This window comes from Bolinopsis microptera, chromosome 2 (assembly GCF_026151205.1).
Source record: "Bolinopsis microptera isolate Bmic1 chromosome 2, MBARI_Bmic_1.0, whole genome shotgun sequence".
NCBI classification, from domain to species: Eukaryota; Metazoa; Ctenophora; class Tentaculata; order Lobata; family Bolinopsidae; genus Bolinopsis; species Bolinopsis microptera.
The window spans coordinates 3610699-3631285 of record NC_087073.1 but is presented as its reverse complement, the minus strand read 5'-3'; the positions used below and the strand labels follow the sequence as shown (position 1 = coordinate 3631285).

The 20587-nt window shown below is 38.4% G+C and overlaps 3 protein-coding genes across 3 annotated transcripts; 1 reads left to right on the top strand and 2 right to left on the bottom strand.

Moving 5' to 3' along the window:
- Positions 1 to 1503: 1503 nt before the first annotated feature.
- Positions 1504 to 3019, bottom strand: LOC134811674 (uncharacterized). Its single transcript, XM_063818701.1, has 6 exons — positions 2876 to 3019; positions 2677 to 2730; positions 2394 to 2523; positions 2144 to 2226; positions 1957 to 2007; positions 1504 to 1802 (listed from the first exon to the last, which is right to left on the bottom strand). Exons 1-6 carry the CDS (start codon positions 3002 to 3004, stop codon positions 1710 to 1712), a joined length of 540 nt encoding a protein of 179 aa, XP_063674771.1. The 5' UTR covers positions 3005 to 3019; the 3' UTR covers positions 1504 to 1709.
- A 10719-nt stretch (positions 3020 to 13738) lies between these two features.
- Positions 13739 to 14911, top strand: LOC134811815 (uncharacterized). The gene is made up of 4 exons (XM_063818906.1): positions 13739 to 13873; positions 14060 to 14179; positions 14293 to 14499; positions 14612 to 14911. Exons 1-4 carry the CDS (start codon positions 13825 to 13827, stop codon positions 14752 to 14754), a joined length of 519 nt encoding a protein of 172 aa, XP_063674976.1. The 5' UTR covers positions 13739 to 13824; the 3' UTR covers positions 14755 to 14911.
- A 1141-nt stretch (positions 14912 to 16052) lies between these two features.
- On the bottom strand, positions 16053 to 17646 carry LOC134811728 (uncharacterized). Its single transcript, XM_063818763.1, has 2 exons — positions 17339 to 17646; positions 16053 to 17167 (listed from the first exon to the last, which is right to left on the bottom strand). Exons 1-2 carry the CDS (start codon positions 17600 to 17602, stop codon positions 16427 to 16429), a joined length of 1005 nt encoding a protein of 334 aa, XP_063674833.1. The 5' UTR covers positions 17603 to 17646; the 3' UTR covers positions 16053 to 16426.
- Positions 17647 to 20587: the final 2941 nt, after the last annotated feature.

Below are 20587 nucleotides of genomic sequence, written 5' to 3'. Positions count from 1 at the left end.
AGATTTTTGCACTGGTGCTGTTGTGTAAGATAAGAAAAGATCAACATGCCCATAACTATGATCATGGCGTAACATCAAAAACATCGGAAAGAAAGTATCACTTTTAAAATAAGGAAAATGGACATATACAGAAAATTATTTTTATTAAAAGTAATACTTGCTCATGGATGAATCTTGACAAATGAATAACTCCTCAAGATAAACCGCAATCCATCAATGCAACGCCAACAGATAGAAATTGAGTCACCTAACGTTTAGTTACGTTTAGATAATAAAATTGGCAGGCATTTTATATTTTAGCTTATACAATATACACACATAGTGTTGGAATCTAATGGTGTAAAATAACAATATTGAATACTATGTCTTAATTATGCATCTGATTGTAAAAGCTTCAAATCCTACGAGGGTAATTTTACATTTTAAATTGTCATGAAACTCGGTTTAAACTTTAATACATTTACCATGTAATTTATTTGATCTGTTAAACTGAACAATCGTGTAATGCAACGTTATATAGTACGGTGTTGAATAATCCAACCTGAGAGTACCAAAAGAAAATTTAGAGAATTGTTCAGCTTAATCGCGAGGTGTCCTTTCCTCCAAATTTGCCGCACATAAAACAATTTTAAGCATAGTATAGAAAGTGTTATTGTTAAGTTCACGTTATTAAAATTGGATACGGTCCCAAAAATTCCAGAAAGAATGAGCTTTTGTGATAATTGTTGAACATCGAGAAATTTCGATTATTTGAGACAACAGCTAAATTTAACATTTAGAAAAAATGGGACACACCTTCACCCATAGAAATTAGGATTTACGACTTTTGAGTTGGAAGTTGGAACATATCCGATGACTGCTGTAACAGAAAATTAAAACTAAGGTATTATGGACCAGAACTGATAAACTGCGAACCTGCGAGAGGCTGCAACTCGAAAGTGTGAAATTAATTACAAATTAAACTCGCCTGCAGCTGCATGCGCTTCAAAAATTAGTGATCAAATCAGTTATCAGGTAAAATTGTAATCGGCAAATTGCGTACCGTGTGAAAAGGATGCCAAAGTCTTGAAGTGTGACCGACGACGAGCTAAAAACTTCTGTTCGATCATAATTATAATGAATAAATGATTGAGCTCCCTGATTTAGTCGTGTTAACTGTTTCAATTATATATGGGTATCAAATTACACGATGGATATATCGGATAATTATAATCAGTTATGTCTTGTGAGTAGAACTGATAGACTAATTTCAGACCACTTCAACAAGGAGGGGCAGAACAATGGTTGCTGACCAAACATTTGTATGACTGTATCGTGGGTATAGATCGGTGAGTGGGACACAAGTATAGTATGTAATTTGATTATCAGCTGAGATGAATTTAAGTAATCTGCCAATATAATCTTATCAGTTCAGAATGGATTGTTCGGTGGTTTTGACAGCTGCTGACTGATCTCGTTAAAATCAGTCCTCAGATGAGATAAATCAAGGGAACAAAAGAAAGATTATTTTGTTTCTATTTTTAACGAATTAATGAAGATTTATAAATCTTGAATATCAAATATTTTAGCGAATCAGTATAGTAGATAAAATGGGAAACTTGCAATGAAAAGATATCTATAGATTCTAAGTTTTGACAAAATTAATTCAGATCCCTTTTGAAGCCCAACTTTCTTTTCGTTTTCGTAAATGCGACCAGTTTTTTAGCTTCTTAACACTGTCCGATCTTAGCACAGAGATCCTTAGAACCCATCTCGAGTTCGGCAAATGCTTCATCTACAACATCCTCAATCAGCTGTGAACACTGAAATATAAGCAATGGATTAATATTTAATTGATCACTTAATGAAGAAATGTATCCTCATTGTTTAATCTTAGCTCTCAAAACTTGACAAACTGACCATCAACTTAACGTTAAATGACTAAATCCTTGTACTAATTTAAATGTATATTCTCACATTGTCGATGGGAAGGAAGCAGATGGCGCTTAGGACTGTCTTGATCGTGGACTGAAAAGAATTGAAAGTATTAATATTATATAATAGGTATATAATTTCCGGATATGTGTGACCAATACCTGAGTCATTGCAAGTTGGAGTAACAGTAATTGTGAAGTAGTTATGAGCTGTATTTATATATATATACCTTGACTTGTGGGTTCTCTGTGATGATACTGATGATCTTCTCGTACTCAGCTACGCATTTGTTGCAACTCTCCTCGTCACCAACTGAAAGTTTTATTGTCCTTATCAGTTATTATAATGAACGAGAAATATAAAATAATGTTCTTTCTCTCAAAGCTCCTATACTCTATTCGTTTAAATATACATGTCTCCAAAGCCACACGATTATTGGGCTTTTCTCGGAAATAACTAGAACTCCTCTCTAAACTAACCGAGCTCAACAACAGGTTCAGGCAAGTCCTCATCGTCACAGTTGCCTATCTTGGAACACAGCTCGTGAGCGTCAATAGATTTGATGTAGTTTACCACAAAGTCAATAACTGCGTTTACTTTGTCTGCACACTGAATAAAGGTTAAGCTGTCAATTTCTGCTTGCAAGTAGAATGAAACAAGTGATCACTGCGTTTATATGCTATGCTAAAATGGTTACTTGTTTGTCGCAAGACTCTGCGGGAATCAGTAAGTAAATTTAGTAAACAATAAGCTGGAAGTTACCTCATCGAAAAAGAGGAAGGAGCAGACCAAAGAAACTCCACCCTTCACTTTGTTCTGAGATAAATAAGATAAGGTAAACTAAATAAGATAAGATAAATGGTGTTGAGCTGACAATACTGTATATATAGCACAAATTCACAGTGACCTTCACACTTCACATGGCTGCTGACAAAAAGTAGCAGCAAGTTTTTATACTTACCACAAGACTGTCAGAGAGTAAACCCTGGAGCTGACTGACACCAGCTTTACAGACATCACACACTGTTCCACCGGGGAGGGGGTCAGCAGCCACCAGACCAACAAGGAGGAGTACCATGAACATCTTCATACTGTAGTTTCGAGACTTTCTTATAAGGGGTGGTTGTGTTAGTTGCTGAAACGTGATCGTTCAACTTAAGAAACAATCTGAGTCGTCCTGATATTATTCAAACGTGAAATGGTCTACAAAATGGTAGTGCACTCGAAATTTATCGAAATACACTGCTCCATGTAAATGATCAAAATTAAAATAAGAAATTTCTATATCCGCATTCAAAGGCCAGAGAAAACTGTTGAATAGACCGAATAAGCTCTTTGCAGATGTGGGGAAACATCTGCTCAGTAAAAATACTACTCAGAACTATCTCGAACTTTGTTTAAAAGCTCCTGGCGCACCTGTTGCTTATTCCCGTTAATCTTATCTCTAGCTATGTGAATTGGATTTAAGGACCTGCTAATGTCGTCAATATCTGAGGTACAAGGACCATATGTTTAAGTATTCTCGTCACAATGAGTATGCCAAACCGGACCCTTGAGAATGGAGAATGGAGATGAACAGATTTGTTGGACAACCCTTTGTCAGCCTATTTTTAGTTAGAGGTGTTATATTTGGCCGTAAAGTTTTGTTTGAAGGCATTGTTTAAAAATGTAATCAGCAGAGAAATTAAGAATGTAATAAAATTCAAGATTTTCACAACGATCCTGCTTTCTGTTCATCATTCACGGTTTGATCATCTTGGGCAACTACCGAGTGAAACATTAGCAGAATACTCAACGTTATACAAGGATATGATATGTCAATTCAAATTAAAACATAAAATCTCAAGTCTTACTCCTATACTAGTCAAAAGATGCTGCGCTTCCTGATACAAATTCTAGTTTCTACTATCCGCCAAATTCTTCATTTTATGTCCCATTTTCAAATATGATACAGTAGAAAGTCTGTATACCGTGCCTCAGTGCCTTTCTGTACGGCCGGGTACCTCGATATACCGGGCTTATATTATAATCTTTCAATTAATCAGCTCGTGCTGTGTAAGAAATGTAACTTATCATAGCTCATTCAGGCCTTGATATCATACTGTAAGGTATAAATATAATGCTACCCATGAGTACCCGAGATCAAATTTTCAAGAAATAAAATGTGTCCTGAAAAGTCTTGAAATTTCCGGTTGATTATCGGCCAAGTACCTCCTTTAACCGGACCGAAACCGGATATCCGGACGGTTCCTAAATCCTAATTGAGATGTCGATAAAGAATTATGTACCGTCAGTAAAAGTGAGTTTATGGAGAGGTGAAAGTCGGAGATGATGAAAAAGTGGAGATGGTTAGATAATAAGTTTTGACAGTAAAAATCATGAAAATTGAAGCCAGCGAAAGGAGAAAGTAACTCCTAAGTCATATTTTAGTGACAAATGAATGTACCTTATCGGACCTTCTTTGAACGAACATTATGTGAACGGACATAATGTTGAACGGACATTAAAATGAACGCTCGATTAAGGATTTCAAAACCATTAAAAATCCGAATTTATTCTTTCCCTTTGATGGTTGGTATAGTATGGTAGAAGCTAGAAGGTATCGTCGTTGACATGAACCACCGAAGGTTATAGCCTATGCCAATTGGCCATTGCCATTGGGGGGCTAGAGATAAAACTCAAGTTGTACTTCAGGCATTCTAGTATGTTTGGTAGAGCAGTTGATATCGTTCATTACCCGGTATAATTACGAGTTGGATAAATAACCAGTTGTAAGAGATCTAGAAGATGTGGAAGTAAATTAATAGTAACTCCGAAGAAATGAACGAGGAACCGTAGATCAAGAAAGTGCAGAAGTGCCATAATATGATATTTTTTATCAAGACACTTATTTTACTTCGGAGTATTCCAACAGCCACATTGTTACACAAGTGCAACCAGCCAATTACAGGAAGCCGAAGGATTTGTTTTGGCTAGTGACGGTTAAGGTAGTGTGTACCATACTTTCTTCGCCCGAGACTTTGCTGCAATGTGCAGCTCCTCATTTAACCCTCACACCCGATTTCTCGAGTATTCGGCTGAGTAGACTGTGGGGGGGCTGCATAGACCACTCAGGATCGTTAGCTGAATGTTAAGGCCAGAGGGGGGGGGGGGGGGGGGGGTAAAATTCGTTTTTCCAGATTTCACATATTTGATCAGAGCTGCTGGAGACGAACAAGAAGAAAAAATCCGGACCGAAATCTGACCTTGCGTTTTTGAGATATCGCGCGCCAAATATTGAGGTTTACCTGTAATTACATGTAAACCTTTAACTGAAACTGTAAAAAATAAATAAAATCGAATTTGGGTTAAAGTTAACCTCATATTTCAAGAACAATGGCAAAAATCAAAATTCTAAAACATAACGTTTTTGCCTAACACCCCAAAGAACACCTGTGCCAAGTTTCAGCTTCTGGGTGTGGCCAGTCTTCTCAAGTTAAGGATTTTGGTATGAAAAAAACCGTTTCGAGTAAAACGAGTTTTGGTGTTTTCATTTCACTGCCAAAATCTCAAATTGTGCATTATTTTCCGTATTTAGTAGTGTCTCCATACAATTTTTGCTTTAAGGTGTAAAGATCTTCATTGAGATACTTTATATTGGGAAAATCAACATCATAAACCAAAATTTGTCTAAAAATGAGGTTAACTATCATGATATCTTGTAATAGTAGTAAAAATAGATTGTTAACCTCGCTATAGACCATATTACACTGGGATTGGTTTATCAATACATTGCTATACATGTAATAAAACATTTGCCCAGTGTAACGATAAAGTTTTTGAGGTCAACATGTGATTGACTGGCCCGATATTCAACAAATGAGAGGTTAACCTCATTTTTGAGCCATTTACGGGTGAACTCTTCTACTTAAACATGGTCATTCCAAATCACCTTTGTCACGTGATAATATTTGAGGCATTGTAATACAAATAGATACCTCACTGTGATATTGTGGTACATAACAAAAGTAAGAATCATATGTAAATAATTCTTAAAGTACCAAGTGTGATGGTTAACCTCATTTTCAACACTTTCTCGAGATAAAATTAAGTGAATCAGCACTACATCTATTTAGAAATTTGTATGTCGTAATCTTACGATAAAAATAACAACTCTATCGTCTAATCTATTTTCGCTATACCTAAATTAAGAGGTTAACCTCATTTATAAACGTTTAGATAGCGTTTTTACTGACAATTATGAACCTAGAATTCAGAGTTAACATTTGCTGACCGAAATAACAAAAAATCTTGGAGTAAAATAACATCTTAACCTCAATTTTAGTAACCTCAACGTTGTAACCCTAATTTTGTAAGAATCGGTTAACCTCATTTATCAAAAAAAGTTAAGCAGTTACAAATATGTGAATGGCAGCAAAACTTTTGTCATCAAAAAATGAATTTATTTAAAGAATAATATTTTTGTAAAAATTTTTGAGCGTTTACCTGGCCGTTGAAATATTCAAATTTTATAATAACTTGTTTTTCATAGATCCAAATGATACAGTTTAGTCCGATGATACTGATAATTGATAAAAATTGAAATAAACTGATATTAAAAAGTTGTCATATCCTGGAAAATACGTTCGCAGTGGAATAATTTTTGAAAAAAAAATTCAACGGACTTTAATTTGGACGGCCACGGACCTTAAAGTTAAACGGATGGACATCAATTGAACGGACATTAAAATGAACGCTAGGGCTTCCAGCGTTCAATTAATGTCCGTTCAAATAAGGTATGATAAGGTAGATAATATTTGAGTTAAGGTCTCGACAGTCGACTCTCATAGTGGTACAATACCGCCAGGAGAGGGGAGGGGTCCGGGTATGGGTGTGGCATGGTGGGTGGGGGCCGGGGGTAGGTGTATGGGGGTGGTACTGGTGGTGGGGGGGGGTGTATGGGGGTGGTAGTTCCTGAAACAAATAAAGGAAATAAAGGAGGAAGATGATAATACCTGGCACAGGTTGACGGTACAAACACTGTTTAAGCCGTCTGTCTATTATACAGTACATATCTAACGCCCACCCTCCGCCACCTCCGTTCTTACAGTTGGTAGCTTTCCCATACTTCTTATACGTATCTCTGGCATCAGAAGTAGTGAAACACGCTTTCTGTACCTGGACTCCAAACACTGTGTACCCTTTGCCAGCTGCATAATCATGACAATTTTTTACAGGGTCGTCGATGAAATTAACCGGTTCCAGCCGTTTGATTGCGCGAGTTTGGTCATCTTTCCAGCAGCCCAAATGTTGCCAAAATGTTTCTGAAAATATCGTCCATATTAATCATAAATCAATAACACGTAAAATAGATGACATTTGTTTCTGCATCTCTTAGAGATGTGCCTGTACATTTTTCTGCATTAATAGGAAAATGGAAATAAATTTTATTCCTATTGAATTTTCACTCACCGTTAGCGCTAGCCTGCACAGAGCTCAAGAAACAGACAGCTGTGAAGATCAACATCATCTTATATATGTTAACACTCGCAGTTAGTAGTTACATCTTCTAAATCATCCTAATTTGTAACTCAACTTAATTTGTAATTTAGTATAACTATAATAGAAAAGGAAAGTGATGAAAATATTAACATTTATATCGGCTAACATTTTTAATTTATATAACTCACCAGACATAGGTCTGACTAAGCTAGTAGCATTGTCCATTAATTATAGGTGTTCAGATTCACATTAGTAAAACGAACACAATGTGTTTAAGCAAAAAGTACGCAAATTTGAAGCGGATTATTTTAACGTTATGTTATTGGCTGAAGAGCTATAGATTCGACGGATACCTCATCAACAAACCACTCTCAAAGGGTGACCGACAACTGAACCCAATTAAATCTAGTTCCCACGCAGTTAACAGGCACCCAATTAGCTTAATTGGGTGACCAATCAGCTTAAATCCCAAAACGACAACTGAACCCAGGTCATATCACAACTGCACCGAAATCGAAAATACGACAACTGAACCCAACAAACGGATTTTCAGGTTCTCCTTCTTCGCAGGAGACTTCGGTCATTATCAGTATCACTATAGAATAGATAATGACCACTGTAATTTAGAGCATTGGAGCCCTGTGAGAGATATGAGATATGATGTTTGGCCTGAAAATTTGCTGGATTTTGTTTTTAAATTTGTAATAAAATGGTTCCTGCCGCCAGCCGCAAGCTATAAAATAACAACAACTGTTGAGCCACCAAGACCATAAGGGCATATTATGACCATTGCTTCTCTAATCCTGCATACAGATCACTTTTCAACCTAGGATATTCGCTACTACAATACCATTAGTTGAGGTAAGCCCACTCACTTAAAAAGGGTTAGATCCCCAGTTGACTTGGCCATGTTATGAGGCCGGGTGAATGGGGCGAATATGTTGCAGGTCTTTGCCTGGGGTCAATATTACCAAGCTGTCAAAATATCATTAGTGAACTAGTAGCTCACTACTCACAAAGACAAGTAAACCGTGTCATTGCAGCTGTCCCAATACCATTAGTGAACTAGTAGCTCACTGCTTACTTGTCCAGTAAAGGACGTATGGCGGGTCGGGCCGGTGACCGACAACTGAACCCAATTGACACAATAGCTATTATATGTGTAAAACTGATTACGGAGGGGGGAGGTAAAAATGTTCCAGAAAATGATTACGTAATATGTGAACGACCCCTAAGGTAGAATAAGTCAAAGTATCCTCCTCGTTGGTAAGACCACTTCGGGCACTAGCCAATAAAGTGGTTCAGGTTACTTTGCTCAGATTACTTGGCTCAGATCTCGTGTATTCTAATGCTTTGGGAGGACCTGCCATGGTTCAGATCTCGAGTCTTGGGTCGGATCTCGATGCTTGAGGAGCAGTGGATCGTATCCTTTTTGGCACGCTTCGTGAACACATAAGCTTGTTAGATCAGATCTCGCGACCTATCTCAACAGACTTCGTCCTACCACCTGCCAGACTTCACTGAGATAGGAGAACCTTGTCCTCTTTGACGGCGTGACTGACGATGGATCCAGAATGATTCTCTACTCCTCGGAACCTCAAAATCCTCGGAGACAACCCTAACTGGATTGTCGATGGAGCGTTCTATGTCTGCCCTAGGATATTCTGACAGAGTTACTCCATCCACGCTGTCATCGATAAGAAGTGCATCCCTTTGGTGTACGCTCTACTTTCTGACAAGACGGAGAATACGTATATATTTTTGTTGAATATTATAACTAGAAACCAGGCAGCAGCTAAACTAGAGCGGTATTTGGAAACCTGTTTATCTGTTAGTTATTTCTAACTGACGATTGGGTTCAGTTGTCGTTTCAAAGTTAATTAGGTAGTACTTACTTACTTGTACTTGAATAGGTCTCCTCCTAGTCGTTGGAGTGGCCTGCACCACATAGTAACTCCTTTCTCCGGTATATTAGACCTCTCCAGTGAACCCTGTCTGTAGCTTGTTGTTCTGCATCTTCTATTGTGATGTTATCGACACCTGTGAAGATTGCTGCCTCCTCCCGGACGCATGACAACCAGTTTTTCCGAGGTCTGCCTCTTGATCTTTTACCATGCTTTGGGATCCAGTGCAGAAGATATTTGGGTATTCTTTCTTCTGGCATCCTCACCACATGGCCAAACCATCGGAGCCTAGCTGCTCGTACGAAAGTATCAACAGGGGCGATGTTAGCCCGCTTAAGTACGTCAGCATTAGATACGTGATAAAACCATTTGATTTTCAGGATTCTTCTCAGACATCTATGATGGAACACCTCGAATCTTTTCATCTGCGTCTGAGTGGTATTCCATACCTCACTTCCATATAGCAGTATAGTGAGGACAGCTGCTTTGTATATCCTGATTTTAGTTGGTGTCTTGATGTTGCGACTGTACCATATACTGCTAAGCTGATAGAATGCCCCAGAGGCTTTTTGAATTCGAGCTGATAATTCTTTGTCAATTGTTCCATTCCCACTGATGATAGCACCCAAGTAAGTGAAACTGCTGACCTGCTGTATTGGGAGACCTTCCACACTGATGTCCATAGTGTCGTCTTTAGAATACGGCCTCTGCGAAGCACTTTTACTGACAACCATGCTCTGTGTTTTGCCAGCATTAATCTTCAAACCCGCATAGGCACTGTATTTGCAGAGAAGGTCAGTGGTTTCCTGCAGCCCTTCTTTTGAGTTATCTAACATGGCCATGTCATCAGCGTAATCAGTGTCCAAGAGATTTTTCTCTTCTACCCCGGGGGCTGGCAGCTGTAATAAAGCCCCCTTACTAATGACCTTGTTTAGTTCCATAAGGTATGCTGAAAAATTCAAACAAAAGTTGAAGACTGGTGGTCCCTGTATATCACCTTGCCCAGTTCCCGAGTTGACATCAAACCAACCTGTTACCTCTCCATTGACCCTAACAGCACTAACTGTGTGAGTAAAGAACGCCCTCATGATTCTAATGTACTTGTCAGGTAGGCCGTAGTGCTGCATACTTCTTCAAATGAACTGCCTGTCAATCGAATCAAAAGCTGCTTTGAAATCAACAAAATTAATATACAGAGGGATATTATACTCAATACATTGGTGTATAATACAGCGGAGTGAATAAACCTGGTCAATACATGAGCGATTCTGTCTAAAACCACTTTGATTCTCCCGGAGGAATTTTTCCATGCCAATGCTAAGTCTCCGCAGGAGTATCATCTGAAGGAGCTTCGAGGCTGTGGATCTTAATGTTATGCCTCTGTTGTTAGCGCAATGAGAGGTGTCATCCTTCTTTCCAACGATGATAATAACACCTTTGGACCAATCCTCAGGAATCTTCTCATCTTCCCACACTTTCTTGAACAACACAACTAGTTGATCAACCAGCCCATCCTGTCCATACTTAAGTTGCTCGTTGGTGATACCATCCACTCCTGGACTTTTGTGATTCTTGAGTTTTTTAAGGGCATCAACAATCTCGTTTCTTGTAGGAGCCTCATCCGAATCGGAAAGGTCGTCAAAACTGGGTTGCGGAGGGATGTTGCCTAGGTCAGAAATATTGGCCTCTTGTGGGGGAGGGTTCAATAGCCTAGAAAAGTGCTCTTTCCACCTTTCTTTTTGGGCATGTGGGTCGGCAATCAACTGGCCAGATACGTCTCTAACTGCAGTTGACTGCTTCTTCTTCTTTCCAGATATGACATTGATCTTCTGCCATACCTCACGTTGCTGGCCTTTTCTCGCAGCTTCTTCTAAGTCATCGGCCATTCTAAGTGCCCAGTTGTTATCGTCCACCTTGCTACTTTTTTTAAAGAGCTTATTCAATCTAGAATACTCTGACCTGTTAGCGTTCGAATTAGGGTCTTTACGCTTAAATTTCTTACGGTTCTTCAATAATTCTTTTGTCTTCTGAGATTGGTGCCTGTCCTTCTTTTTTCGAGGCCTTTGCCCAAGGACTTCCATGGACACTTGTGTGACAGTTGTTTTGAAGTTGTCCCACATTGATTCCAGGTCAGCCTCAGGTTCCAAACAGTCAAATTTGTTTCTCAGAACAATGTTGTATTCGGAAATAAGTGAATGATCACGCAAGTGCTCAATAGCAGGAATCTCGAGCTTACGTTCTTGCTTCTTTTTCACTGACATAAGCTTCATTCTTAGTCGTGCTCTTACCAAATAGTGATCAGACCCAATGTCAGCCCCCCAACAAACTTTTACATTAAGCAAAGAGCCTCCAAACTTCTTACTGATACAGATGTGGTCTATTTGGTTTACAGTACGACCATTAGGTGATCTCCACGTACCTTTATGTATATCCTTTTGCTGAAACATAGTGCCACCGATGGTAAGTTGGTGGGCGATGCAAAAGTCCAACAATCGGGTACCATTGTCATTTGATGAGCTGTGAAGCGAGTGTCCACCAATGACACCTGACATAGAACTGCAGTCCGATGTGACCTTAGCATTAAGATCACCGAGCAGTAATTTTAAATCATGTCGGGGTAGCTCGACATGATTTAAGGTAGACTGATTGGGTTTAAGATTATTTTCCCAAGCTACCCTGTCTAGAAAAAGTCCAAATTTGGTTCAGTTGTCCGGTAGCCCTCTCAAATCTGATTAACACCCACTCAAAAACAGATCGGATTTAATTGGTTTATAACATATCAGCCAATTACCTGACAGACTAAGCAACAAGAAGCAAAATAAGTTAAGTACAATACCAATATTATTATCGCAGAGTAATTCTAAGTATAATCCTCGATTCAGTATAATTAAGAAGTCTTTAAAAATACAGAATCTTTGTTGAGTAGATTGGGTTCTAGGAACAGATTTTAAACGGCTAGTCATGGGAAGATCGATATGACAGTCGATTAATTTGTAGTAATTATAAAATTCGATCGAAAAATATAACCACTTGGTGCAAATTTAGCACCTAGTAAATCCTTACGCCAAATGCCCTCATCCGTGGGGGTAACATAAGAATCAGGACGACTTATAACTCACAGCCTCGCTGTTATTAATTTAACGGGCTTTAAAAAGCAAAGTCAGTTCCTCATGCTCGGGACTGGTTTTCTTGAAAATTTAAAATCATGATAGTAAAAAATGCTTAATGTAATGTAATCGCTTAAAATGGATATAATGATCAGCTTGGACCCCTTTCGTAGAGTGTACTTTCCGGAGTATGGCTTGTAGTTTGTTCGTTATCCCTCTGCAATCTGGGAGCATTGTCTGATATAACACAAATTCCTTGAATCTCATGAAATCTATGGGTTTATAAGAATAGAGGGAATTAAAACCTTTTGTAAAATAGAAAAGAAAACTAACCACTAAGGTATCTGTCATGATACATACACCGTCCCCAGTAACCTGAAGTTTTCAAGTTGTTTTAGTTTTTACATTAAGTTTGTTATCATCTTTATTTTTGATCATACATCCGGATCCCGATGACACTGGACACTGTCGCGGTACTCTCTTGAAATTATTGAGACTGAGGGGAGCTGTTCTTCCTCAGACCAGGTGATCAATATCTTATGGTACAAAATGGATTGTAATGGTTGAATATTACCTGCACCAGCAAGGTGGAGAGCGAGACTCAAAGTTACGAAAAGTAACATAATGTAATGGATCGAAAATAGAATTAGAAATTAATTGATTTACCTTTTTATTTCTGTCGGTTTCCTAAGAACTGGAAGCACGGTTTGAGAAACTGTCTGTTTATCACCATTATAATGAGCTTTGAATTAACGAGAGTATAATAATGACTATAATAATGATGATGATTGACCGAATTTTCATAACGTTAATTTACCGCACTCACACTCATGAAATGTGACAAAGGAGTAAGCTCGAAAGAATCATGACGAAGTTAGAAAACCGAGTAATTTTCATTCAATTAATTTCGAACGGTTCAACGGAACATTAGCCAGCTACTGTGTCAGTAATGTGGACGATATATTGTGTAATATGTTATGCCAATGCCTATGTTAATGAGTATCAATGGCGCAATAAAAGAGAATTGATAATATAAGTGTTTTTATAGCGTTTAATTTAGATTCACGTGCTCTAGTTCGACACGCACTCTAGTTTGACAACTTAAGTTCGCCAGAAATTAAATCACCCCTGTCGAACTTCGGTACGTGTCGAACTAGAGTCCAGGTTGCACACTCTAGTTAGTCAAATAATTTCCCTACATATCATGAGTGTGAGTGCGGTAAACGATCGTGCCGAAAATTCTGAATTCGGTCAATCATAATCATTATCCTTTCATTAATACAAGACTGATGCAATGTTGATAAACAGACATTTTCTCAAACAGCACAGCAGCAGCATGTGCAGACACCACGGTTAAATAGGACACTGACAGAAAGTGCATTTATTAATTTCTAATTTTATTTTCGATCCCTTACATTATGTTACTTTTCGTAGCTTTGAGTCTCGCTCTCCACCTTGCTAATGCAGGTAATATTCAACCCATACAATTCATTTTGATTTTTGTACCATAAGATATTGATCACCTGGTCTGAAGAAGAACAGTTCCCCTCAGTCTGTTCAAGAGAGTGCCACGACAGTGCCATAGGCATCCGAATGTATGACCAAAAATAAAGATGATAACAAACTTAATGTACTACAACTTGAAAACTTCAGGTTACTGGGGACGGTGTATGTATCGTGACAAATACCTAAGTGGTTACAGTGATATCACTATCGGAACGGCCTGGTTCGATACTCTATACGATGCAGAGTCCGAGTGTCCCAGACGACCTGGTTAGTTTTATTTTCTATTTTACAGAAGGTTTTAATTCCCTCCCAGAGCTAATCTCAGAAACCCATAGATTTCATGAGATTTAAGAATTTCGTGCAATATGAGAATATCCCAGATTGCGGAGGGATAACGTACGAGACTTACTCCAATAAGTACACTCTACGAAAGGGGTCCGAGCTGAAAGCTAGTCCATCAAACGAAATTTCATGGAAAATGAATCCCTATATACAGTATAATGGCAAGTATCTCAGTGGTTACAGTAACGGACAAGCCAAGTTCGATACTCTCTCTGATGCTGTAGCTCAATGTCCCCAACGATCCGGTTAGTTATATTTTTCCTTTTTACTAAACGTTTCACTTTCCTCCCAGAGCCTTTTTTAGAAAGTTAAAGCTTTTATAAGATGATTCGGTGTAATATCAGAAAATGCTCCCAGATTGCGGAGGTATAACGTACGAGACATACTCCGGAAAGTACACTCTACGAAAGGGATCTGAGCTGAAACCTAGTCCAGCCAACGCAATTTCGTGGAAAATGACTCCCTGTGAGCATGGGGGTAAACTTATGGCATGGGGGTGATTCGGACTCTTACATTCATACAAATTAATAACTATAGATTGTAGTATGCTGAAATGTCAACAACTGTAAATTCAAGGAATTAAAATTTTCAATTTACAATACACAAATTATTATTTTGCAGAATATATTAGTATATTGAATTACTATAAATAGTAAATACTGCAAGTTTTCATTGTCTGCATTTTATTCTTTTTAACACCTGTTTGATAGTTTTCTTCAAAAGTTGCAATTAATGTCATGAATAGAAATAAATAAATAAAATTTAACAAGAATTGCGCCGGTTAGCGGACGCTAGATTTCCATCGACCGTAATTAATTACAATTAACGATCGTTTCATATTGGTTAAATTACCAAATTTCTTTGGGGCGTTACAGAGAACAAAATGGAGGGGTTGCCGTTGTCAATTATTTGAATCGAAAGTTAAACGACCGGGCACCGTAGCGCAGCCTGTGCGGTGATATGCATGATGCAGTTAAAAGGACATCTGTCCGACAGCGACTCTTGTCCGACTCAATATGTTACCAGAAAAAAAAGACATCTGTCCGAAATTGTGATCTAATTGCAATACGACACATTTCCATTTTCCAATTAGAGACATGATCTGAACTGAGATATGACCAGAGCCGAACTCTACCATAGTTTATTTTCATTTGATGTCAAAAATTGGACAATAGTTTAAATGTTATATAAATAACTGATCTCCATACCGCTCTCCTGTGTGTAATGTAGGCTGTGATGTGATTGGCAGCTTGTTACAGCTTGTTAGTGTACGGCTAGCATGATCCTGTCCTCAAATAGTCAATCACGTATCGATGGATCAGATCTCAATTATGCATCAAATCAGCATTATATTAGTCGACTGTGGAAGCAACGTCACAAGATTACACGTGAGCTTGTGAAATACAAAAGTGATCCGAAATTACAAATGTGATCCGAAAGTTGGACAGATGTCGCCAAAAACGACTCCTAATCAAAATGTATAATAGCGAAGAGAGATACACATGCGCGACGTACACGATTTATTAGCTCGATTCTTGGTATAGAGTACACCTTGACATAAAAGCATTGTAAAATGCGCGCGCGACCATCACATCATAATTTGTAAAGGAGCACGTGTTTGCGGAGGTTAATGCATGTTTTGCTTTGTGACACGACGAAAAACATATACCCACTATACCCATTCTCAAATCCTACCACTTCTAACCATCTATTGCCTTTTTAGGCGATGGAAAAAATCAGCTAATATATATAACTCCTCCGCGGGAAAGCGTTGGCCGTTGTATCCGTATGGCATGGGGGTGATTCGGACTCTTACATTCATAAAATTAATAACTATAGGTTGTAGTTTGCTAGAATGTCAACTAACTGTAAATTCTTGGTATTACAATTTTCAATTTACAATAGAAAAATTATTATTTTGCAGTCCTTGTTCTGTCAAAAGTGATAGTTTTTCCGATACGAGCAATTATTACAATTATTAATACTACACCTTTGATTTTCAAACGAGTTTGTTAGCACAAACATTTGCAGTTTCTCAGCAATTGAAAATCAAACTCTATGTGTGCACGTGGATTGGTTCTCTGTCATGACTCTTTATATTAAGCTAAAGCTGGGTAATAAACCTCCGTTAAAGGCTGCTCACTTCACTGCTTAGTGCTTTTCATCTATAATCTATTGTTTTACGTTTATATCAGAGAGGATGGTGTTCCCGGAGAGAGTAGTCTTGCTAATTTGGGAAGGTACCTTCCTCAACAGCACTTGCTTTATCTTGCTGGATCTCAGGACGTATATGAGCGGGTTAACAGCTGAGATTAGCGTGTTGGCAAATGGGAAGGTCAGGAAAAATAGGTAGTTCATCAAGATAAGCTCATGAGGGAACTTATGTTGGACAACCAGTGATGTTATGATCAAAATGAACTGCATACCGATGAGAATGTTGAGATAAGCTATCGTCAAAGCAGCTTCTTTTCCTCCTCGTTTCTTGCCATTTTCTCCTGTAGTTCTTAACTTGTCTGCTCCCTTCAGTCCCCAGACGCTCAAAGCAGCTGAACTGAGAGATACCACCATGTTTCCCCCAGCTTTAACATAACCAACGATGCGGGCAGCTGAGACCGTGGATCCATTGAGAGACCTCTTACCGTATATCTGAAGAGAGTGTGAGCTCCAAACGTGATCACTGTCACTGAAGTACATAGCTAGAGAAATACTCATTGAAAACATGCCTAGACCAACAGCGATGCTCAACACCAGGACTTTTTTGATCCGGAAGAAGGGGAAGTGGATTACGATGCATCTTACAGTTCCGAGAATAGCCGTCAGAGAAAAAGACCAGCAGAACATTGTTCCCTTGATCATCGAATAGTAGATCTGCCAGGAATGGGGTTCTTCCGGCTTTGCCAGGTCATATGGTTTCTGAAGAAAATAATGTTACGAATTGTTCCTTAAGGTTGACACACTTGTGTAAATAGAAAATAGATAAATAATAAAAAGATCATCTTAGATATATTTGATGATGCAAAATTTGTAATACTTTTTAATGTTGTGTAGATGCATGAGCAATACGTAAATTAGAACAAAATTTACCTCAGCTACCAAGTAGTACACCATGACTGGAGCCACCAGAACACATGTTAGAAAATCATTCGCAGTTAGGATCTGAAACAGGACGGCTGGAGTATTCTGTTTCATTCTTCGGTGGTACCAAAACACGATGGGATTACAAACGCTGGAAACAATAAACAGAGCTAGGATCAAAACCACGAAAACACGGTCGAGAACTTTGTCGACGGAGGTTGCTTTGTAGATTTCTGTGCCGTTCCACAAAATGTCTTCCCCGAATATTGCCATCACGTACACGATCTAGTAAAACATAATAGTGTTACCATTTACCAAGTCTCACGTTTGCGGTCTGAACAACACGTGTATCATTACAAGTGAAGCGGTACGTTGCTGTAATCGTCCACATGGTATCTCAACGAATAAATTTAAAGATTAGCGGCTGTGATGAAGTTGGGAGGGGATGATAAATGTTTTAACGAGAGATCTCTCGCCTAATGGCAAGGAACAGCTAAATTTGCTGACGTACATTAATAAGATTATTGAGGTATAGTTTCATTTTCGTTGCAACGATAAATTTGTATTTAATTAGCATGGTACCTGAATGGAGCCATGTGCTGCACTTGCGCAACAAACTAGCAAAAGAGAAAATCAGACTAGGGAGTAAATGTAAATTTCCAACACTCAACATTGGCTTAGAATATTTTACTTTTGGCGAAAATTTATAATGTGGAAGGTGATAACAAGTTCTCAATTAGCTGGGCTATGGAGAGTCCCCTACAGTCTACTCAACAGTATTGCTATGGAGAGTCCCCTACAGTCTACTCAACAGTATTGCTCATTACTCGACAGTATTGGACTCCAATCGGTTGCTTTTCAGTCGGTGCCAGTGAATCCCACATACCGGTTACCTCATACGAAGAAGTAGTTGTCGGTCACCCAGAAGAAGATATGAATAGTGTCCTACATATTAGCCAGTAATTGTGGAATGGTATACAGATAGTCTTCGGCATTCGACAATACTTTACGAATGTAAAAGATCAAAAAATACTATTTATTGCAAACATTGTTATGCGTGGAGGGGGATATTTAAAACATATAAGTGATACGAAAGATTGTATTAGCAGGAGCTTTCAAAATACTTATGCGGTTGGCTTTCCAATTTTATTTTCTGACCTGATATATATTATGTCAATATGGGGACAATAAATGAAACATTTTTCACTTATAGATTATTTAAATCTCTATTCAGGGATAATGTTAACTAAACTGGCCGATTATAACTGGAAGGATTATAACTGGAAGGATTATAACTGGAAGGATTTAGCATTTTCATCGATAGAAGCACAAATTCACGAGAAATACCCTATCATAGTGGAGGATGTTTACTCGGGCACACATTTAAATCGTAATTATTTATTTCATTGATAATCCACAGTTATAGCGTTTTGAAAAAATTCGTGATGATTACAGTCTAAAAATGAAAGAAAACAATAAACATGCTATCAAACATGAAGAGTAGTGATCAGTAGTGATCGATCTAGCCGAAATATTCGAATCATGTGCTGAGAACGGATCGTACAATGGGGAGAGATCAGACCAACTTATATAAAGAGGACCGTCCGGATGACTGTTTGGGCCAGAGAATATGTGGAAATGGGGTGAAAGAATGTGAGTCATCAAGACAGACTATACTATTTAAGACAGACGATACTATTTAAGTTATAATAGGGAGGGATCCTACGGAGTTAAGAGAACTGATCATGATGAAGAGTTGGGATTGATCGGTCATTGGACTAAAGAACCGCATCGTTTAAAATGTGAGGGACAGAGGGTGGGGATTTGGTAATGATAATACTTGAATACTTGAATACTGAGCCCGGTCAGTAGCAGAAATATAATCAGGGAATGATTGATTGGGGACTGGTCCGTAGTACCAGCCAATGTTTACTCAAAAAGTATATATATAATTGTAATAACAATGTCGACAGCATTCAGGGGGACGTAACAAAAACTAAAAAAGGTGGATGGGAAGCATGTAAAATAGTCGGACGGACTGGAAAAGAGAAAGGAAAGGCTGAGCCATAAAGAGTCGTTAAGTAAATTTTAATCATGAAAAAGTCGGTTATGCCACACAATACAAAATATTTTACCCCAGATCTGAGTCATGCATTCATTATTACGATGGCTTAATTCTATTTTTACATATCCTATGCCAGCTTAATTTGCGATGAGCAATGTCACTATCCTAAAACTCTAATCCAGGTCGGCAGGTCGTTATCTGTTACCATATCAACCAGCGATGACGTCACAAGTTTGTAATATTTAATACAATATCACTTCAAAATGAAACACTATGTTTGTGCATCTGTATTATAGTGCACCCCAGGTATTTAAAGTTGATGGTAATAACTACTTAGGTTGGAAAGCTAAATGCTCATAATATTAATATTCGATCAGCCAAAAGCAATGGCTGAAAATGTTACTGTTAGGTTAAACGAACAACAAGCCTAAATAAAGATAAAAAGAAATAGTTAGCACCTAATTAATTGTATACAATAGAAAATGTCTTACTTATCAGAACCTGTATCGACCTTTAAAAGTTTTAATTATATTTATAATAACCGCAACGTAGACAGGTTAATTGCAGATTAATCGAGCAAATTACAGTAAAACGATAACTATTACAGCTCTACTGTCATGTGTCTGACGTCTGTCACCAGCAGCTGTTTAATCTATAATAATAATAATGGTTTCCAATGTTTTAATATTAGCGGTACTGTAGGTTATGATGAACCTAAACAACGCCTCCCAACATCTCCAGAACTGCTGTACGAGTGGTCGCAACAGATCTGATTAGAAGAAGCGCTAGAAGAAGGGTCGGACAGCGGGACAGGAGTCACTGTCGGACAGGAGTCGTGTTACCGACTGAACTCACCTGTACTGGCCCTTCTTCGACCTGGAGAGGATGTTTCTTCATTCACAAACCAAACAGTCCCAAGACCCGAACTTGTCCCAAAGTAATAGTGGAAAGGTTATAGCCCTGTTAGATGATGGGTGCCATCGCTTTCGTACGTTATGGAAACGTCCGCGGTACGTGGCTGTCGAGCTGAAACCCACTCTTCCTGTGTAGATGGAGTCCTTTGTAGAGCACTAGGAGAGGACCGAAATCGGCAAAGACTCTACCGTTTTATCCCCTGGGGCCTGGAATTTAGATGTGGAATCAGCATTTGCTGGCCTCCCTAGATACTCTAACATCGCGGAAAGATGACACAA

What these genes read in the sequence shown, in the direction of transcription:
- LOC134811728 (XM_063818763.1), bottom strand. Translation starts at nt 17,602, where the DNA reads ATGGCAATATTCGGGGAAGACATTTTGTGGAACGGCACAGAAATCTAC. An exon ending in TGTACTACTTGGTAGCTGAG is followed by an intron (nt 17,168 to 17,338) that starts GTAAATTTTGTT and finishes TATTTTCTTCAG; the next exon opens with AAACCATATGACCTGGCAAA.
- LOC134811674 (XM_063818701.1), bottom strand. Translation starts at nt 3,004, where the DNA reads ATGAAGATGTTCATGGTACTCCTCCTTGTTGGTCTGGTGGCTGCTGAC. An exon ending in TGAACCTGTTGTTGAGCTCG is followed by an intron (nt 2,227 to 2,393) that starts GTTAGTTTAGAG and finishes TAAAACTTTCAG; the next exon opens with TTGGTGACGAGGAGAGTTGC. An exon ending in GCTTCCTTCCCATCGACAAT is followed by an intron (nt 1,803 to 1,956) that starts GTGAGAATATAC and finishes CTTATATTTCAG; the next exon opens with TGTTCACAGCTGATTGAGGA.
- LOC134811815 (XM_063818906.1), top strand. Translation starts at nt 13,825, where the DNA reads ATGTTACTTTTCGTAGCTTTGAGTCTCGCTCTCCACCTTGCTAATGCA. An exon ending in TCTCCACCTTGCTAATGCAG is followed by an intron (nt 13,874 to 14,059) that starts GTAATATTCAAC and finishes TGAAAACTTCAG; the next exon opens with GTTACTGGGGACGGTGTATG. An exon ending in TCAATGTCCCCAACGATCCG is followed by an intron (nt 14,500 to 14,611) that starts GTTAGTTATATT and finishes AAATGCTCCCAG; the next exon opens with ATTGCGGAGGTATAACGTAC.